General features: G+C 39.1%; 1 protein-coding gene across 1 annotated transcript in view; it reads left to right on the top strand.

The window, feature by feature from the left end:
- Positions 1–728: 728 nt before the first annotated feature.
- Positions 729–25,179, top strand: part of LOC105473626 (actin related protein 10) — a 35,179-nt gene continuing 10,728 nt past the window's right edge. The window contains exons 1-8 of the mRNA XM_071100106.1: positions 729–895; positions 3,460–3,532; positions 8,443–8,525; positions 9,532–9,640; positions 11,853–11,964; positions 14,159–14,222; positions 15,729–15,808; positions 21,610–21,645. Of these exons, the coding sequence (XP_070956207.1) occupies positions 819–895; positions 3,460–3,532; positions 8,443–8,525; positions 9,532–9,640; positions 11,853–11,964; positions 14,159–14,222; positions 15,729–15,808; positions 21,610–21,645 (634 nt within the window). The 5' untranslated portion in view covers positions 729–818. The remainder of the gene's footprint in view (positions 896–3,459; positions 3,533–8,442; positions 8,526–9,531; positions 9,641–11,852; positions 11,965–14,158; positions 14,223–15,728; positions 15,809–21,609; positions 21,646–25,179) is intronic.

The raw sequence follows: 25,179 nt of genomic DNA, 5'->3' as shown, positions 1-25,179 counted from the left end.
GAGGCCTTTGCTTCAATGCTCCTTCTACTAAACCATCCCGACCGCTCCTCCATAGATAGATTCAAGATTCACGATGCTACTTTAGCTTAATTCTGGAGTAAAATAAAAACTTTCAGAAAGACTACTAACTAAAGCATGGTCTGTACGTATTATTCTCTAAAGCATCAGTAGCATAGGCTTTGCAATTAGGAAGTCTGCGGGTTTGCTCCTGGCTCTGCCGTGGGACGCCGGGAAAGTTAATCTCTCTGAGCGTCGGTTCCCACGGATAAGAAAACACATATTCTTGGTATTTCTTGAGAAGATTAAATATTAGGCAAAACGCCTAGCACAGAATAGGGGCTCAGCATCTTTTGCCCCCAAGAGCGTGAATCAGAGCTTCGGGTTTGCGTCGTCTCTCGGGGACCCCTGCACCGCCAGGTCCTCAGGGACCTTTTCACAGTGAGCTGAGACCGAACCTCTTCACAGCCGCGCGTGGGTGCGGCTTTGGGGCGTGGTGGGCGGGAATGACAGGGAGGCTGGCTCCGCCCCCTCGGGGCGCCCGGCGCGCCTGATCGCCGCGGCCTCCGCACACCCGCACACGGATTCGCGCCTGCCAGCGCCTCTTTTCCCCTAGTCCTGGAGACGGCCGCACCTGCGAGTTTTGGTCCAACGCGGGGTGAGGCACAGCCTGGGACAGCCCGGGTCCGGCGCACCGCCGCCGCTCGTGGCCCCCGCCGTCGCCGACGCCCGAGCGCCAGAGCCCCGGCCCCGCCCCCCGAGCGCCGAAGCTTGTTCGCGGTGGAGCCTGCGACCCTCTTCTCTCAGTGTTCCTTCCTACCATGCCGCTCTACGAGGGCCTAGGGAGCGGCGGAGAGAAGACGGCGGTCGTGATCGACCTGGGAGAGGCCTTTACCAAGTGAGTGGCCGTGACGCCAGCTGTGTTCGACCCGAGGGGAGGGCGGGTGGCCGAGCCCCAGGCACTGCCTGGGTCCTCATCGCCGACTTGCTGGGCAGCTCCGGGCCTTCCCTTTTCTTCAACCAGCGCCCTTGTAAATAACAACCCTTATTATTTCCTCCATGGGCAATGCGAATTCGAGGATCGGGGTCTGACTCCCAGAGAGGCCCAGGAAGCTTCGATTGAATTGCCCTCGTCGCCGCCCCTTGTCATCACCCCAAACCCAACAAACCCTTTGGAATCATCTGTGTAGGGGGTGACAACCGTGACCTAGACCCCGCTTACCCTGGGCTCATCAGATGAGGAAGGCAGCCAACGGAATGTAAATGTTCTATGACGAATTTCATCATAAAATATTGAACGGAGCTTATTTTGGTGCTGAAAATGCAAAGATGTTTAAGACAGGGCTATCGCTCCTCAAGAATTAGGGAGACTGGGCACATTAAGAGGTGAAACCCTACAGATAACACTCTGGAAATCCTTTGTTGGCTCCCCTAAACTCTAAGGTTAGATTTGACATGTTTTAAACAAACCAGCGTGTAAACACTAGAGAGGAGTTTCTCGACCCTTCGGATGGCATAGTTCTCTTTAATGGCTGGATGAAAACCACAAATGCACAAACCCTAAGATATTTACACACAGTTTCAGGGAATTGGCAGACAGTCATTGTGGTCCTGGGACTCCAGATTAAGAGTCTTTGTGATGGGCTCAACAGAGAGGGAAGTAACAGGCAATTACATGATATATGTGTTTATGAAAATGAAACATTTGAAAAATCTTTTTGTATCTCTAGGCACTTCCTGACGTATAGTAGGTATTTAATAACTGTTTATTCACTAAGTGTTTAAAAGAGCCTATTTAAAAATTGGACCTCAGGAACTCCAGAATTGGATTAAACATAGTCCTTGGTTAATGACATTCTCTTATTGTTTTATGCAAGACCCTTCCTTATGTATATTTTCTTATAAAAATTATTTTGAAAGCAAAATAATTTGAGGCTTCTATTCAAAGATAGTTATTTTGGCCGTACTTGGAAGAAATAAGCAAAAAGCTATATTTGAATAATACAGCAGGAGGATGATAAGATAAATATATGAAGTAAAAAAAAGAAATTGAAGTCTAATGGCTTGCATTCTGAGATGTTTGAGGAGCACTGATGCAAGTAAACATGGAGATGGGAATAGGAGGAGATGGAGATAATTATTTGGGAATACGAGGAGAGCAGTACCAAAAACTAGACAGGACAAGAAGACAGGGTGTTAAGACTAAACTAGTATGATGATCATTTTTAGCAACGTTTTTAGCAAAATTTTGTTTTACTAACATGAAACAAAACTGGAAATAGCTAAATACTCAAGAGCATCGTTTGTAAAATAATGAAATATGCAGTTTTAAAAATGATACTGTAATCCTAGCACTTTGGAAAGCTGAGGCGGGCCGATCACTTGAGCCCAGGAGTTCGAGACCAGCCTGGGCAACATGAGGAAACCCAGCTCTACAAAAAATGCAAGTTTTAACCGGCCATAGTGTTGTGCCTGAAATCCTAGCACTTTGGAAGGCCAAGGGGGAAGGATCGCTTGAGCCTGGGAGGCGGAGGCTGCAGTGAGCTGAGTTTGTGCCACTGCACTCCAGCCTGGGCGACAGAGCGAGACCTTGCCCCCCCCCAAAAAAAAAAAAGTGAAAATGATAGCAATGAAGATTACGTTAATATGGGCAGAAGCTTACCATATGAATTAATTATGTATGAAGTGTGATTATAACTATGTCAAATATGTATGCATAATCATAAGAAGACTGAAAGTGAATACACCAATATGGGAGCTAACAATATTAGAATGATGGAATTATGAGTGATAGAGATGAATTATATGAATGAAGTCATATAATGTAGTACAGATTCAGAGTTGTAGATATGTCTTGCCTAAAATCCTGCTAAAATTAACAACTAGGAAAAAAGTTGGCCAGGCACAGTGGCTCACGCCTGTAATCCCAGCACTTTGGGAGGCCGAGGCAGGCAGATCACGAGGTCAGGAGATCGAGACCATCCTGGCTAACACGGTGAAACCTCTTCTCTACTAAAAATACAAAAAAAAAATTAGCCAGACGTGGTGGTGGGCGCCTGTAGTCCCAGCTACTCGGGAGGCTGAGGCAGGAGAATGGCGTGAACCCGGGAGGCGGAGCTTGCAGTGAGCCTAGATCTTTGCCACTGCACTCCAGCCTGTGTGACAGAGCCAGACTCCATCTCAAAAAAAAAAAAGAGTAAATGCTGCCCTAAAATATTACATTGGTTTTTTTAAGTATCACTAATTTGATAGAATTTTTTTCTGTTAATACACAAGCATTAATAAATAGTATTAACTTATTAATTTTGTGGAGTGATTTTTTTTAATCCCTTTAAATACATCAGAGGTATTTTCAAATGCTATTGTGGCCATTGTTTTGAAATGAATACAGGGAAAATTGGTTTCTGTGACAAATACTTAAAAGAATACTATAAGTTGTTTCAATTTTCCATTTATTTGCAGGTGTGGATTTGCTGGAGAAACTGGTCCAAGATGTATAATTCCTAGTGTGATAAAAAGAGCTGGGATGCCTAAGGTATTTAAAAAAAAAAACAAATTAGCAAAATAAACACGGTACTATAAAATATTTTAAAATATGACTTCAAGTAAGATTGATTAAAACAGTACCAAAGGCCGGGCGTAGTGGCTCATGCCTGTAATCCCAGCACTTTGGGAGGCCGAGGCAGGTGGATCACCTGAGGTCAGGAGTTTGAGACCAGCCTGGCCAAGATGGTGAAACCCTGTCTCAACTAAAAATACAGAATTAGCCGGGCGTGGTGGCACATGCCTGTAATCCCAGCTACTCGGGAGGCTGAGGCAGGAGAATCGCTTGAACCCGGGAGGTGGAAGTTGCAGTGAGCCGAGATCGCACCATTGCACTCCAGCCTGGGGGACAAGAGCGAAATTCCGTCTCAAACAAACAAACGAACAAAAACAGTACTAAATATATAATTTATGGCTATATTTCTAAGGAAAAGTTTTTCTTTTTAAATCAACTTTATCAAGGTCTAATTTTGCACACCATAAGTATATCATGTTGTACAACTACCACCACAGTCCACTTTTAGAATATTTTCATCACCCCAGTAAAATCCCTAATACCCATTTACAATTAAATCCTCATTGCTGTCCTCAGCCCATTAGGGTGTACCTTCTGTTTCTATAGATTTGTGTTTTGTGTACATTTTATGTAAATGGAATCATATATCAAGAGAAAAATTTTAATCTCTGTAAAATACTTTTATAAGTCTTATAACCACTGAATTATTTTATTCTTATTTAGAACATATCAGATATGTATTCCCTTATTTATAGTTTCAAAACCCAAAGAATTTTGAAAATAGACTTTTAAAAAGTTTCTTGCCAGAGCTAGAAATTACAGATTTAAGTACAGATTTAATCTCATGGCAGATTAGAAATTACAACCAGTAGAAGGAATGATTTTGCATGCTATAAAATTCACTTGTTAAAAAATGAGACGTAGCTGTTACCATGGTAACATTATATATGCATTCCAGAAAATACCTTTGTTCTGCAAAATGGTACATTTTTAAAAAGCAAAACAAAACAGGCTTATGGGAAAAATAAGATTGAGGTAGACCATACAAAACCTGTGTAACTTTGTAATCAGAGTACTAGCAAAAACAATAATTGATGCCTCCACAAAATTTGAATAGGATTGGCAGGCAGGTGAGTGTGGCTGGAGGCTATCTTAGGGAATATTAAAAATAAAATCATGGCCCGGGCATAGTGGCTCACGCCTGTAATCCCAGCACTTTGGGAGGCCGAGGTGGGCAATCACGAGGTCAGGAGATGGAGACCATCCTGGCTAACACGGTGAAACCCCATCTCTACTAAAAAAAAAAAAAAAAGCCCAAAAATTTAGCCAGGAGTGGTGGCAGGTGCCTGTAATCCCAGCTACTCAGGAGGCTGAGGCAGGAGAATGGTGTGAACCTGGGAGGCAGAGCTTGCAGTGAGCCGAGATTGTGCCACTGCACTCCAGCCTGGGTGACAGAGCGAGACTCCATCTCAAAAAAATAAAATGAAATAAAATAAAATACAATTTTGGAGGTGGTATGCACCTGTAGTCCCCAGCTACTCGGGAGGCTGATGTGGGAGGATCACTTGAGCCCAGGAGGTTGAGGCTGTAGTGAGTCAAGATTGCACCACCGCACTCCACCATGGGCGGCAGAGTGAGAACCCTGTCTCAAAAATAAACAAATGAAAATAAAATGAAGTCATGGATTGAAAATGTTAGCCAGTGGGTTCTGATTCAGTGCAGATGATAGCAAGCTCTGAGCCAGTGGGACTGTTATTAAGTAGCGACTAGGAGAAAATGCAACCCAATAGAGTCATGGATCCACTTTGAGGCAAGAATTGCTGGTGTAGGGAGTTACTTAAGCTTCTTTTATGAATAGATCTGGAAGCATTATCTACCTATGTGATAACTGAGTTGATAACTTTCTTTTTCTTGATGAAGGTTATAATTCTAATTTTAGCTTGTCTAATATTAACTAATACAACTATAACATTATTCTGACATTATTTCGTTTTTTAGCAATCACATATAAGCATATTTGGTTTTATAAAAACACATGTTGACCAGATGCAGTGGCTTATGCCTGTAATCCCAGCACTTTGGGAGGTCAAGGCGGGCGGATCACCTGAGGTCGGGAGTTCGAGACCAGCCTGACCAACATGGAGAAACCCTGTCTCTGCTAAAAATACAAAATTAGCCGGGCGTGGTGGCACATGCCTGTAATCCCAGCTACTCGGGAGGCTGAGGCAGGAGAATCGCTTGAACCCGGGAGGTGGAGGTTGCGGTGAACCAAGATCGGCCATTGCACTCTAGCCTGGGCAACAAGAGCAAAACTCCGTCTCAAAAACAAAAAAACAAACAAAAAAACAAACACAAGTTATAGCAGAATAGACAAGACCAGCAATTTATATCAGCAGTTTGTATTTGGCATTGACATACATCAGAAATTTTTTTTTTTTTGAGATGGAGTCTCGCTCTTTGCCCAGGCTGGAGTGCAGTAGTGCAATCTCAGTTCACTGCAAGCTCTGCCTCCTGGGTTCATGCCATTCTCCTGCCTCAGCCTCCCGAGTAGCTGGGACTACAGTCTCCCGCCGCCATGCCCGGCTAAAATTTTGTATTTTTTAGTAGAGATGGGGTTTCAGCGTGTTAGCCAGGATGGTCTCAATATCCCGACTTCGTGATCCGCCCGCCTCAGCCTCCCAAAGTGCTGGGATTACAGGTGTGAGCCACCGCACTTGGCCCAGAAATCTTTTTAATTATACTTGATTAGAGAATCATTTCATCGATTTAAAAATTTTCTGCAAATCCTTGGACGAGCCAGAAATACGGTAGATATTGGTGGTTTGATGTTCGAAAATGTGTTGGAAGCCGGGTATGGTGGCTCACGCCTGTAATTCCAGCACTTTGGAAGGTGGAGGTAGCCAGATCACTTGAGGCCAGGAGTTTGAGCCTAGCCTGGCTAACATGGTGAAACCCCATCTCTACTAAAAATACAAAAATTAGCCAGGTGTAGTGGCAGGCACCTGTAATCCCAGCTACTTGGGAGGCTGAGGCAGGAGAATCGCTTGAACCTGGGAGGTGGATGTTGCAGTGAGCTGAGATCACACCGCTGCACTGCACAATTGGCATTACTGTGTTACCAGATAGATTTCTGACTGGATTAGACCCTGTACATTCTTGTTGCCACTTTTCTTAGTGCTTTGAGCTTTTTTATATATATATATGTATGTATATATACACACATATATGTATATATACACACACACACATATATATATATATTTTTTATTTGAGATGGAGTCTCGCTCCATCACCCAGGCCGGAGTGCAGTGTCGTGATCTGTGTTCACTGCAACCACCTCCTCCCGGGTTCAAGCAATTCTCCTGTCTCAGCCTCCCAAGTAGCTGGGATTACAGGCATGTGCCACCATGCCCAGCCAATTTTTTTTTTGTATTATTAGTGGAGACGGGATTTCGTCATGTTGGCCAGCCTGGTCTCGAACTCCTGACCTCAGGTGATCCTCCCGCCTTGACCTCCCAAAATGCTAGGATTACAAGCGTGAGCTACCACACCCGGCCAAGCTTTTATCTTCATTTAAAAAGACAGATAAATAAAAAATTATTTATATTTGACTGTATATGGTTTGGAATCTTTAAGCCACATAAAATCAAGAAGTTAGGCTGATGGTCCTTCTTTTGAAAGAGTAAATGAAGAGAGGTCTGCCAATGATGCATCAGAGTACTTAGAGCTTTCTGAGGATCATAATAAGTGAAGCCATTGTTATATATTAGCATTGACTTAGCACTCATGACTTGGTAATACGTGTGTAGGCTGCTTTTGTGTTAATGGTGTTTGTTGTCATTTTTATCACACGTATTTATGAACAACCTACTATGTACCTGGAGTGGAGCTGTAAGCAAGCCAGAAATAGTTCTTGTGCATGGAGCTTATAGTCTAGCAGAAAGGGGGACATTTTACAAGTAATTAAGTGTGGCGATGCTGATTTTTTTTTTTTTTTCTTTTTTAGACAGAGTCTCACTCTGTCACCCAGGCTTGAGTGCAGTGGCACGATCTTGGCTCACTGCAACCTCTGCCTCCCTGCAACCTCTACCTCCCGGGTTCAAGCGATTCTCCGACGTCAGCCTCTGGAGTAGCTGGGACTACAGGCGCATGCCACCATGCCTGGCTAATTTTTGTATTTTTAGTAGAGACAGGGTTTCACCATGTTGGCCAGGCTGGTCTTGAACTCCTAGCTTCAGGTGATCCACCCGCCTCGGCCTTCCAAAGTGCTGGGAATTTTGTTTGTTTGTTTTTTGAGACGGAATCTGGTTCTGTTGCCCAGGCTGGAGTGCAGTGGAGCCATCTCAGTTCACGGCAGCCTCCTCCAGGGTTTTCAAGTGATTCTCCTGCCTCAGTCTCCGGAGTAGCTGGGACTATAGGCATGCGCTACCATGCCTGGCTAATTTTTTTATTTTAAGTAGAGACAGTGTTTCACCATGTTGGCCAACTTGGTCTCGAACTCCTGACCTCAAGTGATTCACCCACCTCAGCCCCTCAAAGTGCTGGGATTACAGGCATGAGCTACCACACCTGGCCTCAATGCTGAGTTTTATCAGTCAAGCCAAAATGATAACTCAGATGTTATCTGAGTGATAGCATGTGAGCAAAACTCTTTACTTCCTATGAACACACACTTCCATTATCACAGACTAAAACATTCCGCCATCTTAGACATTCCAGTTCTTAAGGATTCCTAATTTAAGAGATTATTGCGTATTTAATTTTTGTAATCTCAATACAAATTGCTTTTTATTCCCAGAAAACTCATTAGTAAATAATTACATTTTAATCTTAATTTGAGATGATTTTATTAATATAAATTAATAAATCATTTTAATTTTTTACAGCCTGTCAGAGTTGTTCAGTATAATATCAATACAGAAGAATTATATTCCTACCTAAAGGAATTCATCCACATACTATATTTCAGGTAAGAGACATTTTGTTTTCTAACTTTTATGATTAGATAGATTTTCCTAATGCCATAGTGATAATTGGTTATATTACATCTGAGGCACCCTCCCAAAAAAAATTGACTTCTATTGCCATTTTTGCATGCTTATTTTCAAACTTTTCAAAAATATATTTGAAGACTAGAAAACTGGCAGACTTAAGGAAATATTAAAAATGAAATGTTCATTAATGAAGTGAACTGATAATTAAATTATTCTACATTCATACAGTGAAATACCATGCAGCTATTAAAAAAGAGTTCTGCATCTGTATGTAGTAGAACAGGAAGGTACTACTTCCTGTGTGTGGTGTGTGGGATATATTGATAAGTAAAATAAGCAAGTTAAAGAACCACATCTATAGAATGAGTATTTCTGTTAAAACATACCCCCATACATTCATAAGAATGAAAAAAAATATATAAACGTCTATCGGTGGTAGTTCTGGGTAGTAGGAATATAAGGTTCTTGTATTATGCAGGTTTCACATGTCATAATATTTGGAGCTTTGTGAGCATATACTACTGTAACCTAAAATAAAGAAAATATCACCAGGTGCTGTGGCTCACATCTATAGTACCAGCTACTTGGGAGACTGAGATCAGGGGATGGCTTGAACCCAGGAGGCCGAGGTTGCAGTGAGGTGACATTGCACCTCTTCACTCCAACTTGGGCAACAGAGCCAGATCCTGTCTCAAAAAAAAAAAAAAAAAAAAATCTATGTAATGGCTCAAGTTAGTAATCATAGTAGGCTATAATTTTAGGTTTCTGAGATAAGTTAATGAAGTTCCTAGTACATTGCACGGTACGTAGTAAGAGGTCAGAAATGTTATCTTTCTGGGGTCATAAAATGAAGATGTCTTTTTGTGATAAAGTATCTGAAGCTAAGGTAGTACAGTTTCACTCTTCTTAACAAATTGTATGACTTACCAAAATGAATAAAAACTTTTACTTATTTTTAAAGCCAAAACTGTCACTTTTCAGGCATCTATTGGTGAATCCCAGAGACCGCCGAGTTGTGATTATCGAGTCGGTATTATGTCCTTCTCACTTCAGAGAGACACTCACTCGTGTTCTTTTCAAATATTTTGAGGTACCTGTCTTTATGTCAAATAAGTAAATTGCTTTTGAAATAAAAAGAGAAGCAGTAAAAGTCTTACTAGTTTTTAGGGAATCTTTCTTCCCTTTTTTTTTGTTGGTAGGTACTCAAAACTTAAACTAATAAAAGCCCTCATATTTTGTCTCTTTTATTTTATATGTCACACAGTGTAGTTGGGGAACCAGATGACAGAAGATTCTTCAAATTGGCCATTTATTTTCTTCCTTTGTGTGGTTATTTCATGCTTTAGCATTTCATCCAACACTTACATAATTGGAGATTTCTTTTTATTACTGTTTGTTATTTATTTTAATATAGGTTTTTCTATTTGGGGACTTTTTTTCAGAATTAAAAGGTATATTCTGTGCTGTGGACTTTGTGATGTGTTTCTTCCAGATCTTTCTAGCTTCCATTGTTTAGTTATACTGTTCTGAATTTTGTCATTTTAGGCTTCAAATTCCTTTGAAATAGAATATTCAGTGTCTCCTTTTGAGTAAGTCGGTAATGCCAGGGATGAGACTTACCTCATGATATTAGTAGTATTACCTGTAGCTTTGATTTTATAGGAGTCGAGATTATTTTATGACCAAGAATATGTTTTAAGATTAGTATATTTCATAGACCAGGATCTTAATTATTCAAATTTTTTTAAATCTCTGCCTTGAAATTTAGGTTTTATCAGCAAGGGAAAATGAAAGATTATATGTGTTAAGTATATAAGAAATTAAGCACATATAAATGTATTTTCATACATTCTACTGAATTCAAAACGTACCTAATACCAAAAATCACAATGTCTTTATGAGGTAAAGGCACTTAATATTTCTAAGTAGTATTTTTGTAAAGCAGGTACAGGGAATCAGGTTGCATAGCCTCCAGTACTTACTGATGTCATGAGTCCAGGAATTTCATTTGCAGTAGGGAGAACATAAAGCAAAACAAGAAGTTGTGTCAGCTGTTATCTGAATAAAGTGGAATATTCTCTGTATTTATAGAGTTTGTGTTAATATCCTTATCTTCTATATGACTGGAATACCTGCTTTATCTATTTAGATAAGGGAAATATAGCCATTATTTTGTCTGCCATTCAATTATGATGGACTCTCATATTTTGATTGAATATCTAGTATTTGGGATGTGACCAGATCTGGCAAATTCTTACTGAAAAAAATGTCGCACAGAGCCAACTATTTGTATATTTTGTTCTTTGGTTTAACTTTAACTGCCAATTATAGTTCAATTAGCCAGACGTGGTGGCATGCATCTATAGTCCCAGCTACTCAGGAGACTAAGGCGGGAGGATTGCTCGAGCCCAGGAGTTCGAGGCTGCAGTGAGCTGTGATTGCACCACTGCACTCAGCCTGGGCAATGGAGCAAGACTTTGTCTCTAAGAAAAAAATAAAAATTTAAATAAAAAAGAAAAAGTAAAAATATGTAGTTTATATTACAAACTTTGCAAATAAAGACAATAAAGAATTTTTTTCTCTATTTTCATCTTAATGGTAAGGGCATCTCTCTATTTTTTTAATTTAGCATCTTCCTCTAAATTTATGTTTCTAGAACTCTTCTTTCTCTCTCTCTCTCTCTCTTTTTTTTTTGTTTTTTTTTGAGACAGAGTCTTGCTTTATTGCCCAGGCTGAAGTGCAATGGTGTGATCTCAGCTCACTGCAACCTCCGCCTCCTGGGTTCAAGCAATTCTCCTGCCTCAGTCTCCCTAGTTGCTGAGATTACAGGCAGATGCCATGACACCCAGCTCATTTTTGTATTTTTAGTAGAGACGAGATTTCACCATATTGGTCAGGCTGGTTTCAAACTCCTGACCTCAGGTGATCCACCCGCCTCAGCCTCCCAAAGTGCTGAAATTACAGGCATGAGCCTCTGCGCCCGACCTCTAGACCTCTTCTTTTATCCCTTTCAATTTTCCCTTCCAAAAGAGGACAAGAATAAAGAAAAATGCCTCTTAATTGTCATTTTGGAATGAAACAGTTGAGCTGTTTTTATTACAGTGTATTTTGGTTATTGAGTGAATTTATATAAATCAACAAACTAGTTCTTAATTACTCTCATAAGATGGTGGAGTAGGTATCACCATATAAGTTAATATAATGTTCCTGTGAATTTTTTCAATATATTTGAATATAAGGCAAATACCTTCAAATAATGACACTCATTCTGATTTTGTTGTTTTGATTTCATTATTTTCTAGGTTCCATCTGTCTTGCTTGCTCCAAGTCATCTGATGGCTCTTCTGACGCTTGGAATTAATTCTGCCATGGTCCTAGATTGTGGATATAGGGAAAGCCTGGTGTTACCCATATCTTTTTTGTCATCCAGCCAACTTTGGAGTTCTTACTCTACTTTAACTAAAATAATTAGGCTAATTACAAATGATTTGTATTGTACTGAACTATTTTGGGTTACTATGTACAAATATGAATTTCAATGTGGAAAAAGTTCACAGGATTGTAAGACTTAAATTTACTTTTTGTAGAAGTTACTATCATTTGGTCCCAGGATATACTCCAGGAGTATACCTCATGAATATTATGTTCAGTTTTTAAAAGAAAAATCAGGATGTGTCAAGTTGACTAGGATAGTCAAGTTTTAAGAAAAAAATCATACAAAGGGTAATTCGAGAAACTGAAATGAGAACATTTAATCCAGAAAGATTTCAGTAGCTGAAGAGCTCACTGGCGCCTGTAGTCCCAGCTACTCCGGAGGCTGAGGCAGGAGAATGACATGAACCCGGGAGGTGGAGCTTGCAGTGAGCCGAGATTGCTACTGCACTCCATCCTGGGTGACAGAGCGAGACTCCGCCTGAAAAAAAAAACAAAAAAGAAAAATGTATTTTTCTTTTCTTTTCTTTTTTTTTTTTTTAAATCTCCGTTGGCTATCATGAAGGCAGTGTGCCTTAGTGTTTACAAGCTTGGGTTTTAGAATCAAATACACAATAAGTGCAAATCTCCAGTTATGCTTCTTACTACTTGGTCAGGTAGCTTAATCTCTTTGGGCCTCAGTTTCTTTATCCGTAAATTGGGGATTATAATATTTCCATCTCATAGAAGAGTTGTGTTAGTTAAGTGACGTAATATATATAAAGTGTTTAGTATACATAGGATTTGGCACAAGTAATTTTCTTAGTACGTGCTCTGGTTTTTATGTCATTGACCATAGGTCGGAACTTACTAATAATTCAGGCTATCCCAGAATGGAATTACTGACCATATAAACTAATACATTTCTTTCCATTATAAATATTTAAGCGGAGTATAGATAAGCATCTCTTAGAATTGTCCTAGTGGACATTGCTTTATTGTAAAGGATGTTGATGTGCATGAATGTAAGACTCTTGCAATTTTGAGATCTACATGTATATTTATTAGAAAAAATATTCATGGAAGGAAATTAAGAATCATTAACTTCTAAGGAATTTAATCAAGCAGTAGTGTTTTTTAGTATAAAGTATTTTGTGTTTAATTCTTAACCGTGCAACATAAGTAGTATTCTCATTATATAAATGATAATATTGAGAGTTGGGATGGGTAGTTGACTCCTCTTTTTATGAACATGTAGCCAGGATATAAACCCATGTCTGTTTCCAAAGCTGATGCTCTTACCAATATACTTAGCAAACACACAGTAAATATTGTTTACTTCCCTTGGCTCTGTCCTGTAGAAATATAATGTGAGCCGTGTATGTAATTTAGAGTGTTCTAGGCTGGGCGCCATGGCTCACACATGTAATACTAGCACCTTGGGAGGCTGAAGTGGGCAGATCACCTGAGGCCAAGAGTTTGAGACCAGCCTGGCCAACTGGTCAAAACCCCATCTCTACGAAAAATACAAAAATTAGCCGGCTGTGGTGGCACATGCCTGTAATCCCAACTACTTGGGAGACTGAGGCACAAGAATCTCTTGAACCTGGAAGGTGGAGGTTGTACTGAGCCGAGATCGCACCACTGTACTCCAGCCTGGGCTACAGAGCGAGACCCTGTCTCAAAAAAAAGTAAATAGAATTTTCTAAGAGCCACATTTTAAAAGGCACAAGAAAACATGAAATTAATAGTATATTTTATTTAACCCAGTATATTCAAAATACTCCAGTATTCCATCAATACAAAAATTATAATGAGGTATTTTAGTGGGGTTTTTTGGTATTAAAACCTTCTAAATTTGGTATGTAGTTTAGTCTTAGAGCACATCTCAATTCAGACTAGCCATATTTCACATATTAAGTAGCTACATAGGCCTAGTGGCTACTTTTATCAGATGCCCCAGCCGTAGCTAATGAATTGTGCATGGTCATGTGCATATGCGTATTTTTATTCTGTTTTCTTTGATGAAGAATATGAAAAAAAACTTTTTGATTTTTCCATAACTATGTTAAAAATAAGAAATAAAAATTTGTCACTAAAGCATATTTAGAACAATACTGCAGAAGGTGAGGAAAATATCAAGGAAACCACATTTTATCTCCTAACATAGTAGTATCCTTGACTACCCTATAGATATATGAAGGAATCCCAGTTCTAAATTGTTGGGGAGCACTACCCCTAGGAGGAAAAGCTCTTCACAAGTAAGTTTCTTGGAATTTAACATATTCATTTCACCTGTGTCACAAAAACAGTTGCTAATCTGTTTGTTGATCAGTGATCAATAGAGGGCTTGTGATAAATGGACAGTGAATTTTATTTATTCCACCCTCTATTAGCTTCAAGTATATTGATTTTTAAAGAATAAACCAGTTTTTTTAATTTTTAATTTTTGTGGGTACATAGTAGGTGTATATATTTATGAGGTACATGGGATGTTTTGATATAGGCATGCAATGGGAAATAAGCACATCATGGAGAATGGGGTATCCATCCCGTCAAGCATTTATCCTTTGAGTTACAATCTAATTACACTCTTTGCATGATTTTAAAATGTACAGTTAAGTTATTGTCTATAGTCACCCTGTCGTGCTATCAAATAGTAGGTCTTATTGTTTCTATTTTTTTGTACCCATTAATTAACCTCACCTCCCATTTATCCCTCCACTATCCTCCCTGGCCTCTGGTAGCCATCCTTCTACTCTCTATATCCATGAGTTCCATTGTTTTGCTGTTTAGATCCCACAAATAAGTGAGAACATATAATATTGGTCTTTCTGTGCATGGCTTATTTCACTTAACATAATGATCTACAGTTCCATCAGTGTTGTTGCAGATGACTGGATCTCATTCCTTTTTATAGCTGAATAGTACTCCATTGTGTATATTTTTTTATTTTTTATTTTTTTTAACTTTTATTAAGTTTAGAGGTACATGTGCAGGTTTATTACATAGGTAAACTTATGTCTTGGGGAAGACCTTTATTATTATTACTATTATTGAGATGGAGTCTCGCTGTGTCACCCAGGCTGGAGTGCAGAGGCGTGATCTCAGCTCACTGCAACCTCTGCTGCCTGGGTTCAAGCGATTCTCCTGCCTCAGCCTCCCAAGTAGCTGGGACTACAGGCGCGCGCCACCACACCTGGCTAATTTTTGTATTTTTAGTAGAGATAGGGTTTCACCATGTTGGCCAGGCTGTTCTCAAACTCCTGATCTCAGGTGATCCACCCGCCTCGGCCTCCCAGAGTGCTGGGATTACAGATGTGAGCCACCGTGCCTAGCAAGAAGATCATTCTTATTTAAATCATAATAATTGGGCTGGGTGTGGTGGCTCATGCCTGTATTATCCCAGCACTCTGGGAGGCTGAGGCAGGTGGATCACCTGAGGTCAGGAGTTTGAGACCAGCCTGGCCAACGTGGCAAAACCCTATCTCTACTAAAAATACAAAAATTAGCTGGGCATGGTGGCGGGTACCTGTAATCCCAGCTACTCGGGAAGCTGAGGCAGGAGAATCACTTGAACCCAGGAGGTGGAGGTTGCAGTGAACCAGGATTGCGCCACTTAACTCCAGCCTGGGTGACAGAGTGAGACTCTGTCTCAAAAAAAAAAAAAAGCATAATAATTTATTATGTAGTTAAAAGTATGAAATAAGAAAAGGATATCAGTTTCAATATTTTAATTCCAGTAACATTTTTTTTTTAAATTTCAGAGAGTTGGAAACTCAACTATTGGAACAATGTACTGTTGACACAAGTGCTGCTAAAGAACAGAGCCTTCCCTCAGTGATGGGTAAATTCATTTTAATTGGTTTAGGAGTGATTTACACTCTATTTTTATTTCTTCAACTTATATTTTAGTCTTTGCTCCATTGCATGATTATTCTCTTTTCTCCCCATGCCTCTCTGATGGCACTGCTTCAACTATAAGCTCATTGAACTTTTAATCACCAAATTCAATAGTTTGATTTTAGTCATCCTGTCCAGAACTTTTGACACTGTGGATCATCATGTACTCTTGAATGCTTTCTTCTCCTTGGCTTTCAGGATTCTTTTTTTTTAGTAGTTGTCTATTACTTCCCCAAATATTCCTCTGGCTTCCTCTGCTCTTGCTTTCTCTGCTGGTATTCCACTAGGGATCTAGTGTTTGTTCCTTCTTTTTCTCTGCTGGCTTTTTAAATGTGATCTTACCTACTCCCACAACTTCTACATCTGCATGCTGTTGATTCTCAAATGTGTCACTGGGCCTGATCCTTCTTCTGAACTTGATATTCATATTTCCAACTGATTATTAGAGACTGTGTATGTCTCTAGGCACTTCAAACTTAAGATTTCCAAAAGTGAACACATTATGTCTTTCCTCAAATTCATTTCAATTATTAGATAAAGATAATAACATCTTCCTTGTCTCCCATTTTACAAAACTTTAAGTTATTATAGCCTTTCAGTTCTTCAGAAATCTCAGATCTCATTTTTCTTTTTTTTTGACCTTCCACACCATTGAACACCTGAGAGCAAAGACATTGTTTTAATCTAGGCCCTCATTTCTTGCTTAGATTATTACAGAAGCCTACTCTCTGGATGGATTCAGTCTATTTCACACTGTTGCCAGGAATAACTTTCCACAAAATTTTTTTTTTTTTTTTTTTTTTTTAAGTTCCAGGGTACATGAGCATAACGTGCAGGTTTGTTACATATGTATACTTGTGCCATGTTGGTGTGCTGCACCCATCAACTCGTCAGCACCCATCAACTCGTCATTTACATCAGGTATAACTCCCAATGCAATCCCTCCCCCCTCCCCCCTCCCCATGATAGGCCCCGGTGTGTGATGTTCCCCTTCCCAAGTCCAAGTGATCTCATTGTTCAGTTCCCACCTATAAGTGAGAACATGCGGTGTTTGGTTTTCTGTTCTTGTGATAGTTTGCTAAGAATGATGGTTTCCAGCTGCATCCATGTCCCTACAAAGGACACAAACTCATCATTTTTTATGGCTGCATAGTATTCCATGGTGTATATGTGCCACATTTTCTTTTTTTTTTTTTTTTTTTTTTTTTTTTTTTTGAGACGGAGTCTCGCTCTGTCGCCCAGGCTGGAGTGCAGTGGCGCGATCTCGGCTCACTGCAAGCTCCGCCTCCTGGGTTTATGCCATTCTCCTGCCTCAGCCTCCTGAGTAGCTGGGACTACAGGCGCCCGCCACCGCGCCCAGCTAATTTTTTGTATTTTTAGTAGAGATGGGGTTTCACCGTGGTCTCGATCTCCTGACCTTGTGATCCACCCGCCTCGGCCTCCCAAAGTGCTGGGATTACAGGCGTGAGCCACCGCGCCTGGCCAGCTTTGTTCTTTTGACTTAGGATTGTCTTGGCAATACGGGGTCTTTTTTGGTTCCATATGAACTTTAAAGCAGTTTTTTCCAATTCTGTGAAGCAACTCATTGGTAGCTTGATGGGGATGGCATTGAATCTATAAATAACCTTGGGCAGTATGGCCATTTTCACGATATTGATTCTTCCTATCCATGAGCATGGTATGTTCTTCCATTTGTTTGTGTCCTCTTTGATTTCACTGAGCAGTGGTTTGTAGTTCTCCTTGAAGAGGTTCTTTACATCCCTTGTAAGTTGGATTCCTAGGTATTCTATTCTCTTTGAAGCAATTGTGAAGGGAAGTTCATTCATGATTTGGCTCTGTGTTTGTCTGTTACTGGTGTATAAGAATGCTTGTGATTTTTGCACATTAATTTTGTATCCTGAGACTTTGCTGAAGTTGCTGATCAGCTTAAGGAGATTTTGGGCTGAGACAATGGGGTTTTCTAAATATACAATCATCCACAAAATATTTTTATGCTTTTGCGACAGGATCTCACTCTGTTGCCCAGACTGGAGGGCAGTGGCATGATCTTGGCTCACTGCAGTCTCCACCTCCTGGGCTCAAGCCATTCTTCAATCTCAGCCTCCTGAGTAGCTGGGACTACAGGCGCGAGTCACCACTCCCAGCTAATTTTTGGGGGGTACATTTTGTAGAAATGGGGTTTCACCATGTCGTCCAGGCTGGTCTCAAACTCCTGAGCTCAATCCACCAGCCCCCGCGCCACAAAATGCTAGGATTACAGCCTGAACCACCATGCCCTGCCAGTTTTTCACAAAATAAATATAACTACATTGCTGTTCTGCTTGAGAATTTTTGTAAGCTCCTACAAGTTAAAATCCAAATTATCTATTGGATATAAATGTTTCTTCAAAATCTGAGTTTGTTCTACCTCTTACCCTTAGATCACTAAACTTTATCCTTTGTTCTTTATTAAATCTTCAGTAAATTTCTTACAGTTGTCGAGGCACTGTGAGTCCTAGCACAACCCTGTGCTTTCATTTATTCTTTTTCTTTCCCTGGGATGTTTTTCTTTGCCTAGTTGGGTTTTTGATCCCTCTGCATGACTCAGCTGGAATGTCACCTTAATGGTGAAACCTTCCTCATCTTCCCTAAGCAGAATAAATTGCTCCTCTCTGTTAAGCCCTCAGCAGTAATTTATTATAGCACATATGACACATTCTCATTTGCCTGTTAACTTGCTTGTTTCCCCCAGGAGACTTTGAGGATCCCTGTCTTGTTTATTTTTCAATCTGTAGCACCTAGTGTAGTGCTGGGGCATTGAATATATGTTGGAAAGCCAGATTTTCGGGACACTTAGGCATACCTATGTTTTCCTGTTGTTCCTTATTGATAGTTAAGTTAATAGCATTTTTCATTCTGTAGATCCAATTATAGCTTTCAAATTCCAGATAACTTTGTGATGTCTTAGTATATTTTGGTGACAGGTAATTTATAAAAGGTCTTCAAAGATAATAAATTCAGTATAGCATCGCAAGATGTTCTTTGTAAAGGTCTTTAAACCCAGTAATATTTCCATAAAATTATAAATGATACATTCTTGGATATTCTTTTTCTAGTTCACCTTGTACTGATTCTAACCTTTCCCTTTAATACTGCTCACAATCTGAGTCTGTGATAGCCATGCAGTCCTACAAAATTGTGGAATCAAATCATATAAATATTTGCCAAAGCACCCACTGCAAATACGGCTGGGGACGGTGGCTCACGCCTGTAATCCCAACACTTTGGGAGGCCAAGGTGAGTGGGTCACTTGAGGTCAAGAGTTCGAGACCACCCTGACCAACATGGTGAAACCCTGTCTCTACATTAAAAAAGAAAAAAAAATTGGCATGGTGGCACGGGCCTCTAATCCCAACTACTCGGGAGGCTGAGGCAGGAGAATCACTTGAACCTGGGAGGTGGAGGTTGCAGTGAGCCGAGATCGAGCCATTGCACTCCAGCCTGGGTGACAGAGGGAGACTCCATCTCAAAAAAAAAAATAAAAAAGAAAATGCAAATGAATTTAAAATGTCTCTTTTCCAGGTTCTTAGCAAAGATTACATGTAAGTCTGAGATATGCTTGAGTATCCTTAAGTGAATTTTGAATGAGCCTCTTTCATTTACTGTTTAGAACTTAGTTTAAAATTGAATATATCATAGTAACTCAAAAAGGCTAAACTAAGTACACTGATTGGAAAAATGTGCAGTTTGAATTATATACCAACATGTTATGTTTCTTATTTTCCTAACTGAAATGTAAGTGATTTTTTAGAGCTAGAGCCAGGGAATGCCTCTTGTTTCTATTCTTTACTTGCAAAATTTAAATAGTTATGATTATTTGCCTCTTATGATTATTTGCTCCTTATGATTAAGGAGCTCCTTACCAAAGCAGCATCTACTCTTAGCTAAATTAAACTCTTTATTTCCAGGCCTGCCTTACATTTGCCTAAAGAAAATAGTTTCTCATATTACCAGATTTCTTTGACACATGTTAAAATTTATATACATGTTCCAAGAGAGAGCATTGAAGTTGTGGAATGCTCTAGGTTTTAGCACTTATTTTTAAATTGCAGGTTCTTACAGTCAAGTTACATTTCTCTCATCTATTTATAACCAGGATTAAATCTTCTGGCATATCTTTATCCTCTTGATAAATTTTAACACTCAAAGATAGGAAATCTTCAAAAATTTTTTATCATGTACTGGCCCCACAGGTAAAATAAAACTTTGAACATATTATCTAGAGTATGTCTGTTTATTTATAAACCATGTATGTACTATTGTTACTATATTATGAAACACAAAAGTAAGCCTTTGGAAAGGATGAGATAATAAAGGTAAAATAACAAATAATTCTAAAGTTATACTTACTAAAGGTAAAAATCTTTTGCCATATAACTAAACATTAAATGTGCTTTTTTTTTTTTTTTTTAAATTATGGCTTAACATTTTAATGGTGTGGTTTCTAAGTTTACCTGATTTTAATACTTAATTTTAATGGCTCTCAGAACTGAAAGTTATAGCTGACAACAAATGTAGATCCAGGTGGAAGAAGGCCATAATTATGCTTATTAAATAATGATTTATTTTCAGCTGTAGATGTCTATCTTCTCTGATATCAATAATTTATTCTTATAAATCAATGAAAATATTTTTACATATTTTTTTACAATGGGTTAAAAATTCTTTTTTTTTTTTTTTTTGAGTCGAAGTTTTGCTCTTTTTGCCCAGGCTGGAGTGCAATGGCATGATCTCAGCTTACCCCACACTCCTCCCGAGTTCAAGCAGTTCTCCTGCCTCATCCTCCTGAGTAGCTGGGATTACAGGCAAGCACCACCACACCCAGCTTTTTGTATTTTTTTGTAGAGACGAGGTTTCTGCATGTTGGTCAGGCTGATCTTGAACTCCCGACCTCAGGTGATCCACCCACCTTGGCCTCCCAAAGTGCTGGGATTACAGGTGTAAGCCACCGCGCCTGGCCCCAAGGTTAAAAATTCTTAGTTTCGAAGACTTTAGGTTAGAAAATTTTGTTTCTGAGACAGATTTTTGGCAACAAAATTTTATAACAATGGTAACATATCCAAATACTCACTTTCCAAAGGCTCCCTGTATTGCATGAAGATAGATATACTTGGTATCCTTAGGTGAACTTTGAATGAGCCTCTTTCATTTAGTATTTAGAACCTAATTCAAAAAAGAATGAATAGGTACTTTCTCACTCATTTTTAAAATGTCACCTTTACCTTGAAGGAAAAGATTAAAAGACTGTGTGTGGTACTTTTTTTTTTTAAAAAAAGAGTCTTGCTCTTTGCCCAGGCTGGAGTGCAGTGGCGTGATCTCGGCTCACTGCAAGCTCTGCCTGCTGGGTTCACGCCATTCTCCTGCCTCAGCCTCCCGAGTAGCTGGGACTACAGGCGCCCGCCATGTGTGTGGTACTTTTAAAAAATATGTTAGCATGTTAACTGACAACTATTTATTATCACTGGAAAGATAAACTTGAAACTTCAATTTTTTGCTTCGATTTCCATGGTTTGTCTTGCCTTTGAATGATGGTATTTCTTCCCTAAAACAAAATTAAATTTTTCTGTTAGACTTTTTGAGAAAATTATAGTAGTTGTATTTTTAAAATTTTTTCTAAACTGAAAAATAGAAATGTGAAGGCAATTTAATAGACTGTTTTTAATTATTACTAAGGTTTTATAATTCTAAATGAAATATTTTTTTTAGGTTCAGTTCCAGAAGGTGTCTTAGAGGACATTAAAGGTAAAGTAAGTTCTCATTTTTGTCCCTTTCATCCTTAAGTGTTAGTTTGTAGGGCATATGCTTCTAAACAGTTAGACAGATAGAAAATATATTCATAATATAATGTCCTAAAAGTATTTAATATATAGACTATGGGATGCTCTTTAAGTACAAATTCCAATTTTTTTTCACACTTCGGGAAGCTGTGGCATAGTGATGATGTGTTACTGAAGCAGCTTCTCAATTGTATAGAGTATACAGGGTTACCAGGGAACCTAGTATTTTGCAGTGTGAAAGAACAGTTAAATTGCTTAAGAAAGCTACTGGTTTGATTAGTATAATGTTTTTTACTCTAGTTTTCTTCATACATTTTTCTAAAACATTCTGAAATTGTGACCAAAGTACTACACGGTACATTGGATTCACCTAAGTGAGATTGCTTCTACTTTGCTAGAGTGAATTTCTGTGATAATGTTCAAATTGGGTTTTCTGGTATTTTTGTTCACTGAAATAAAATACATTTAAAATATAATCTTCTTCAATACTTGGCATGTCATTAATGTTAATAATTTAGGATGCTTAATAGCTAGACAGTAATGGATTTCAGAGTTAAATGAGAGCCGGAGATAATCTAATACAGTTGGGGCTCTGAAATGTTAAGTTATTTGTTCAGTGTCACACAAGTAGGTAGGGTTAGAGCTACAGCTACAAAATATATCTTGCTTTCCATTATATTAATATCTTTTATGTGTTTTAATTACCTAAATTCTTTTCAATTTGTTATAAAATATTAATCATTTGTACTGCTTATTACAGTAGTTCAAATAATACAGAAATATCTCAGGTAAAATGGTTTCCTTTCCTCTCTTCCATTTCTATCCTCCATGATATAACAATTGTTGACGATGTGGAGTGTTTTCTTTTCATATGGCCTCCAACCTGTGAAAAGATGTTTAACTCTACCATTAGTCAGGGAGACATCAGATTGGCAAAAATTTGAAAGACATCTGGTATTAGTGAGATGGTAGGAAAATGAATGTTTATTATTAGTAGTAAGGATTGCAAACTAACCTTTTTGGAAAGCAATCTGGCATATTTATTAAAATTCAAAGTGTGCATCCCATCTAAAAAGGGTTATTGCATGAAGTTTGGTAACTTCATTATAAGGAATGTCATGTAGCTGTTAAAAGAAGAGCTAGAGTATTGGTTTAGAAGAAGGTCCATAATGTAAAGGAAGAAAGCATGTTGCTGAAGGTATGTACAGTAGAAACCCTTTCTGTTAAAAACAAATATGCAGGCTGGGTGTAGTGGCTGGCCCCTGTAATCCCAGCACTTTGGGAGGCCAAGGCAGGTGAATCACTTAAGCCCAGGAGTTCAAGACCAGCCTGGACAACGTGATGAAACCCTGTCTCTACAAAAAATACAAAAATTAGCCAGGTGTGGTGGTACAGACCTCTAGTCCCAACTATTTAGAGGGGCTGAGGTGGAGGATCACTTGAACCTGGGATCTCCTGGTGGAGGCTGCAGTAAGCTAAGTTCAGACCACTGCATTCCAGCCTGGGTGACAGAGCAAGACTGTCTCAAAAGAAAACAAAAACAAAAACTAACATGCAGCATACACATATTCATTGTATTGTGTGATCTTGAATTGCGAGGCAGAGGTTGCAGTGAGCCGAGATCATGCCATTGGACTCCAGTGTGGATGACAGAGTGAAACTCTATCTCAAAAAAATAAAAGTAAAACTACAAAAAATTAGCCAGGCATGGTGGTACCCACTTGTAGTCTCAGCTACTTGGGAGGCTGAGGTGGGAGGATCACTTGAATCCCAGAGGCAGAGGTTGCAGTGAGCTAAGATTGCACCACTACACTCCAACCTGGGCAAGGGAATCTTGACTCCATCTCAAAAACAAATAAAAGATCTCAAGGCTAGGTATTTACTTTGCTTAGATAGTCACGAGAACTTGAATAAAATATAAAACATACAAGTAGCTTTAGCGCCTGGCTCACTATCTAGCATAGTAGGATATTGTGGATTCTCAACACATGTGGTTTGAATTAGTGAATGAAATTCACTACATAATGTATTATGAAAAGAATTGTGTATAATATATATATCATATCAATATGCATTATATCATATATTATGCATAATTCTTTTCATAATATATATGGCTAACATGCTTTACGAGTAATACAACCAAGTTGTCGAATTTCTTGCATTTAACATCAATTTTATCTCTAAAAAAAGTATTCCCTAACTACCTTGAAATAATTTTAAGCAGCTCATTATAAAAAATACTTTGCAATAGAATTTTTAAAAGAAAAAGTTTTCGACATGCAAAAAGTGAAGTGATATAGTAGAAAGAAAGCGGTAGTGTTGGGGTGTGCTAACGAGGAACAATCATTACAAAAAGCCCAAAACTAAGGAGTGTTACATTGCAACTAAGAGCAAAAATTGGCATTGTACCAGCCAGGCACAGTGGCCCGTGCCTGTAATCCCATCACTTTTGGAGGCCAAGGCAGGTGGATCACTTGAGGTCAGGAGTTCGAGACCAACCTGACCAACATGGCGAAATGCTGTCTCTACTAAAAATACAAAAATTAGGTGGGCATGGTGGCGTGCACCTGTAATCCCAGCTACTTGGGTGCCTGAGGTATGAGAATCGCATGAATCCGGGCGGTGGAGGTTGCAGTGTGCCGAGATCGCACCACTGCACTCCAGTCTGTGCAATAGAGTGAGACTCTGTCAAAAAAAAAAAAAAAATTGGCATTGTGTTCTGACCAATCAAGATATTTATTAATTTTATTTCTTTTTTTTTTCCAATTTCTTTTTGGTAACATCTTTTCACAACAAGATCCCTTAAAAAGAATCAGAGAGAGGGAGAAAGAAAATCTGGTTTAAAGAAATATACTATTCAGTTAGAATAGCTACTTTTTTATGATGGTAAAATTAACTTTTGTTATGGTTCTCCTTATATAAGAGATGTCAAACCACAGTTTCTTTAAAGATGATTTTTTTAAAATGAGGTTTTATACAAGATGAATGTACAACATGTCTTATGACACCTTAGTCAATGAAAAAGGTTGTTTTTTCGTTTTGTTTTGTTCTATTTTGGTTTTTTCTTTGAGACAGAGTTTCACTTTTGTTGCCCAGGCTGGAGTGCAGTGGCACGATCTCAGCTCACTGCAACCTCTGCCTCCCGGGTTCAAGCAATTCTCCTGCCTCCGCCTCTCAAGCAGCTGGGATTACAGGCACCCACCACCACACCCGGCTAATTTTTTGCATTTTTAGTAGAGACGGGGTTTCGCCCTGTTGGGCAAGCTGGTCTTGAATTCCTGACCTCAGGTAATCCGCCTGCCTCGGCCTCCCAAAGTGCTGGGATTACAGGTGTGAGCCACTGCACCCAGCCAAAACAGGTTTTTTAATGAACAAATTACTGTTAGCTAACTAAAGATGGAAATAGGGTTTATAAAATCCAAAGGAATAGATGATTAGCATGTTCACTTGAATAGAATTGTTTTAACTGGGGTGTAGGTTCACTCTGTTCAGTTGT

The sequence above is a fragment of the Macaca nemestrina genome, chromosome 7 (genome assembly GCF_043159975.1).
Source record: "Macaca nemestrina isolate mMacNem1 chromosome 7, mMacNem.hap1, whole genome shotgun sequence".
Taxonomy (NCBI): Eukaryota; Metazoa; Chordata; class Mammalia; order Primates; family Cercopithecidae; genus Macaca; species Macaca nemestrina.
Note: the sequence above shows the minus strand (reverse complement) of the source record. Positions and strands in the feature narration are given on the sequence as shown.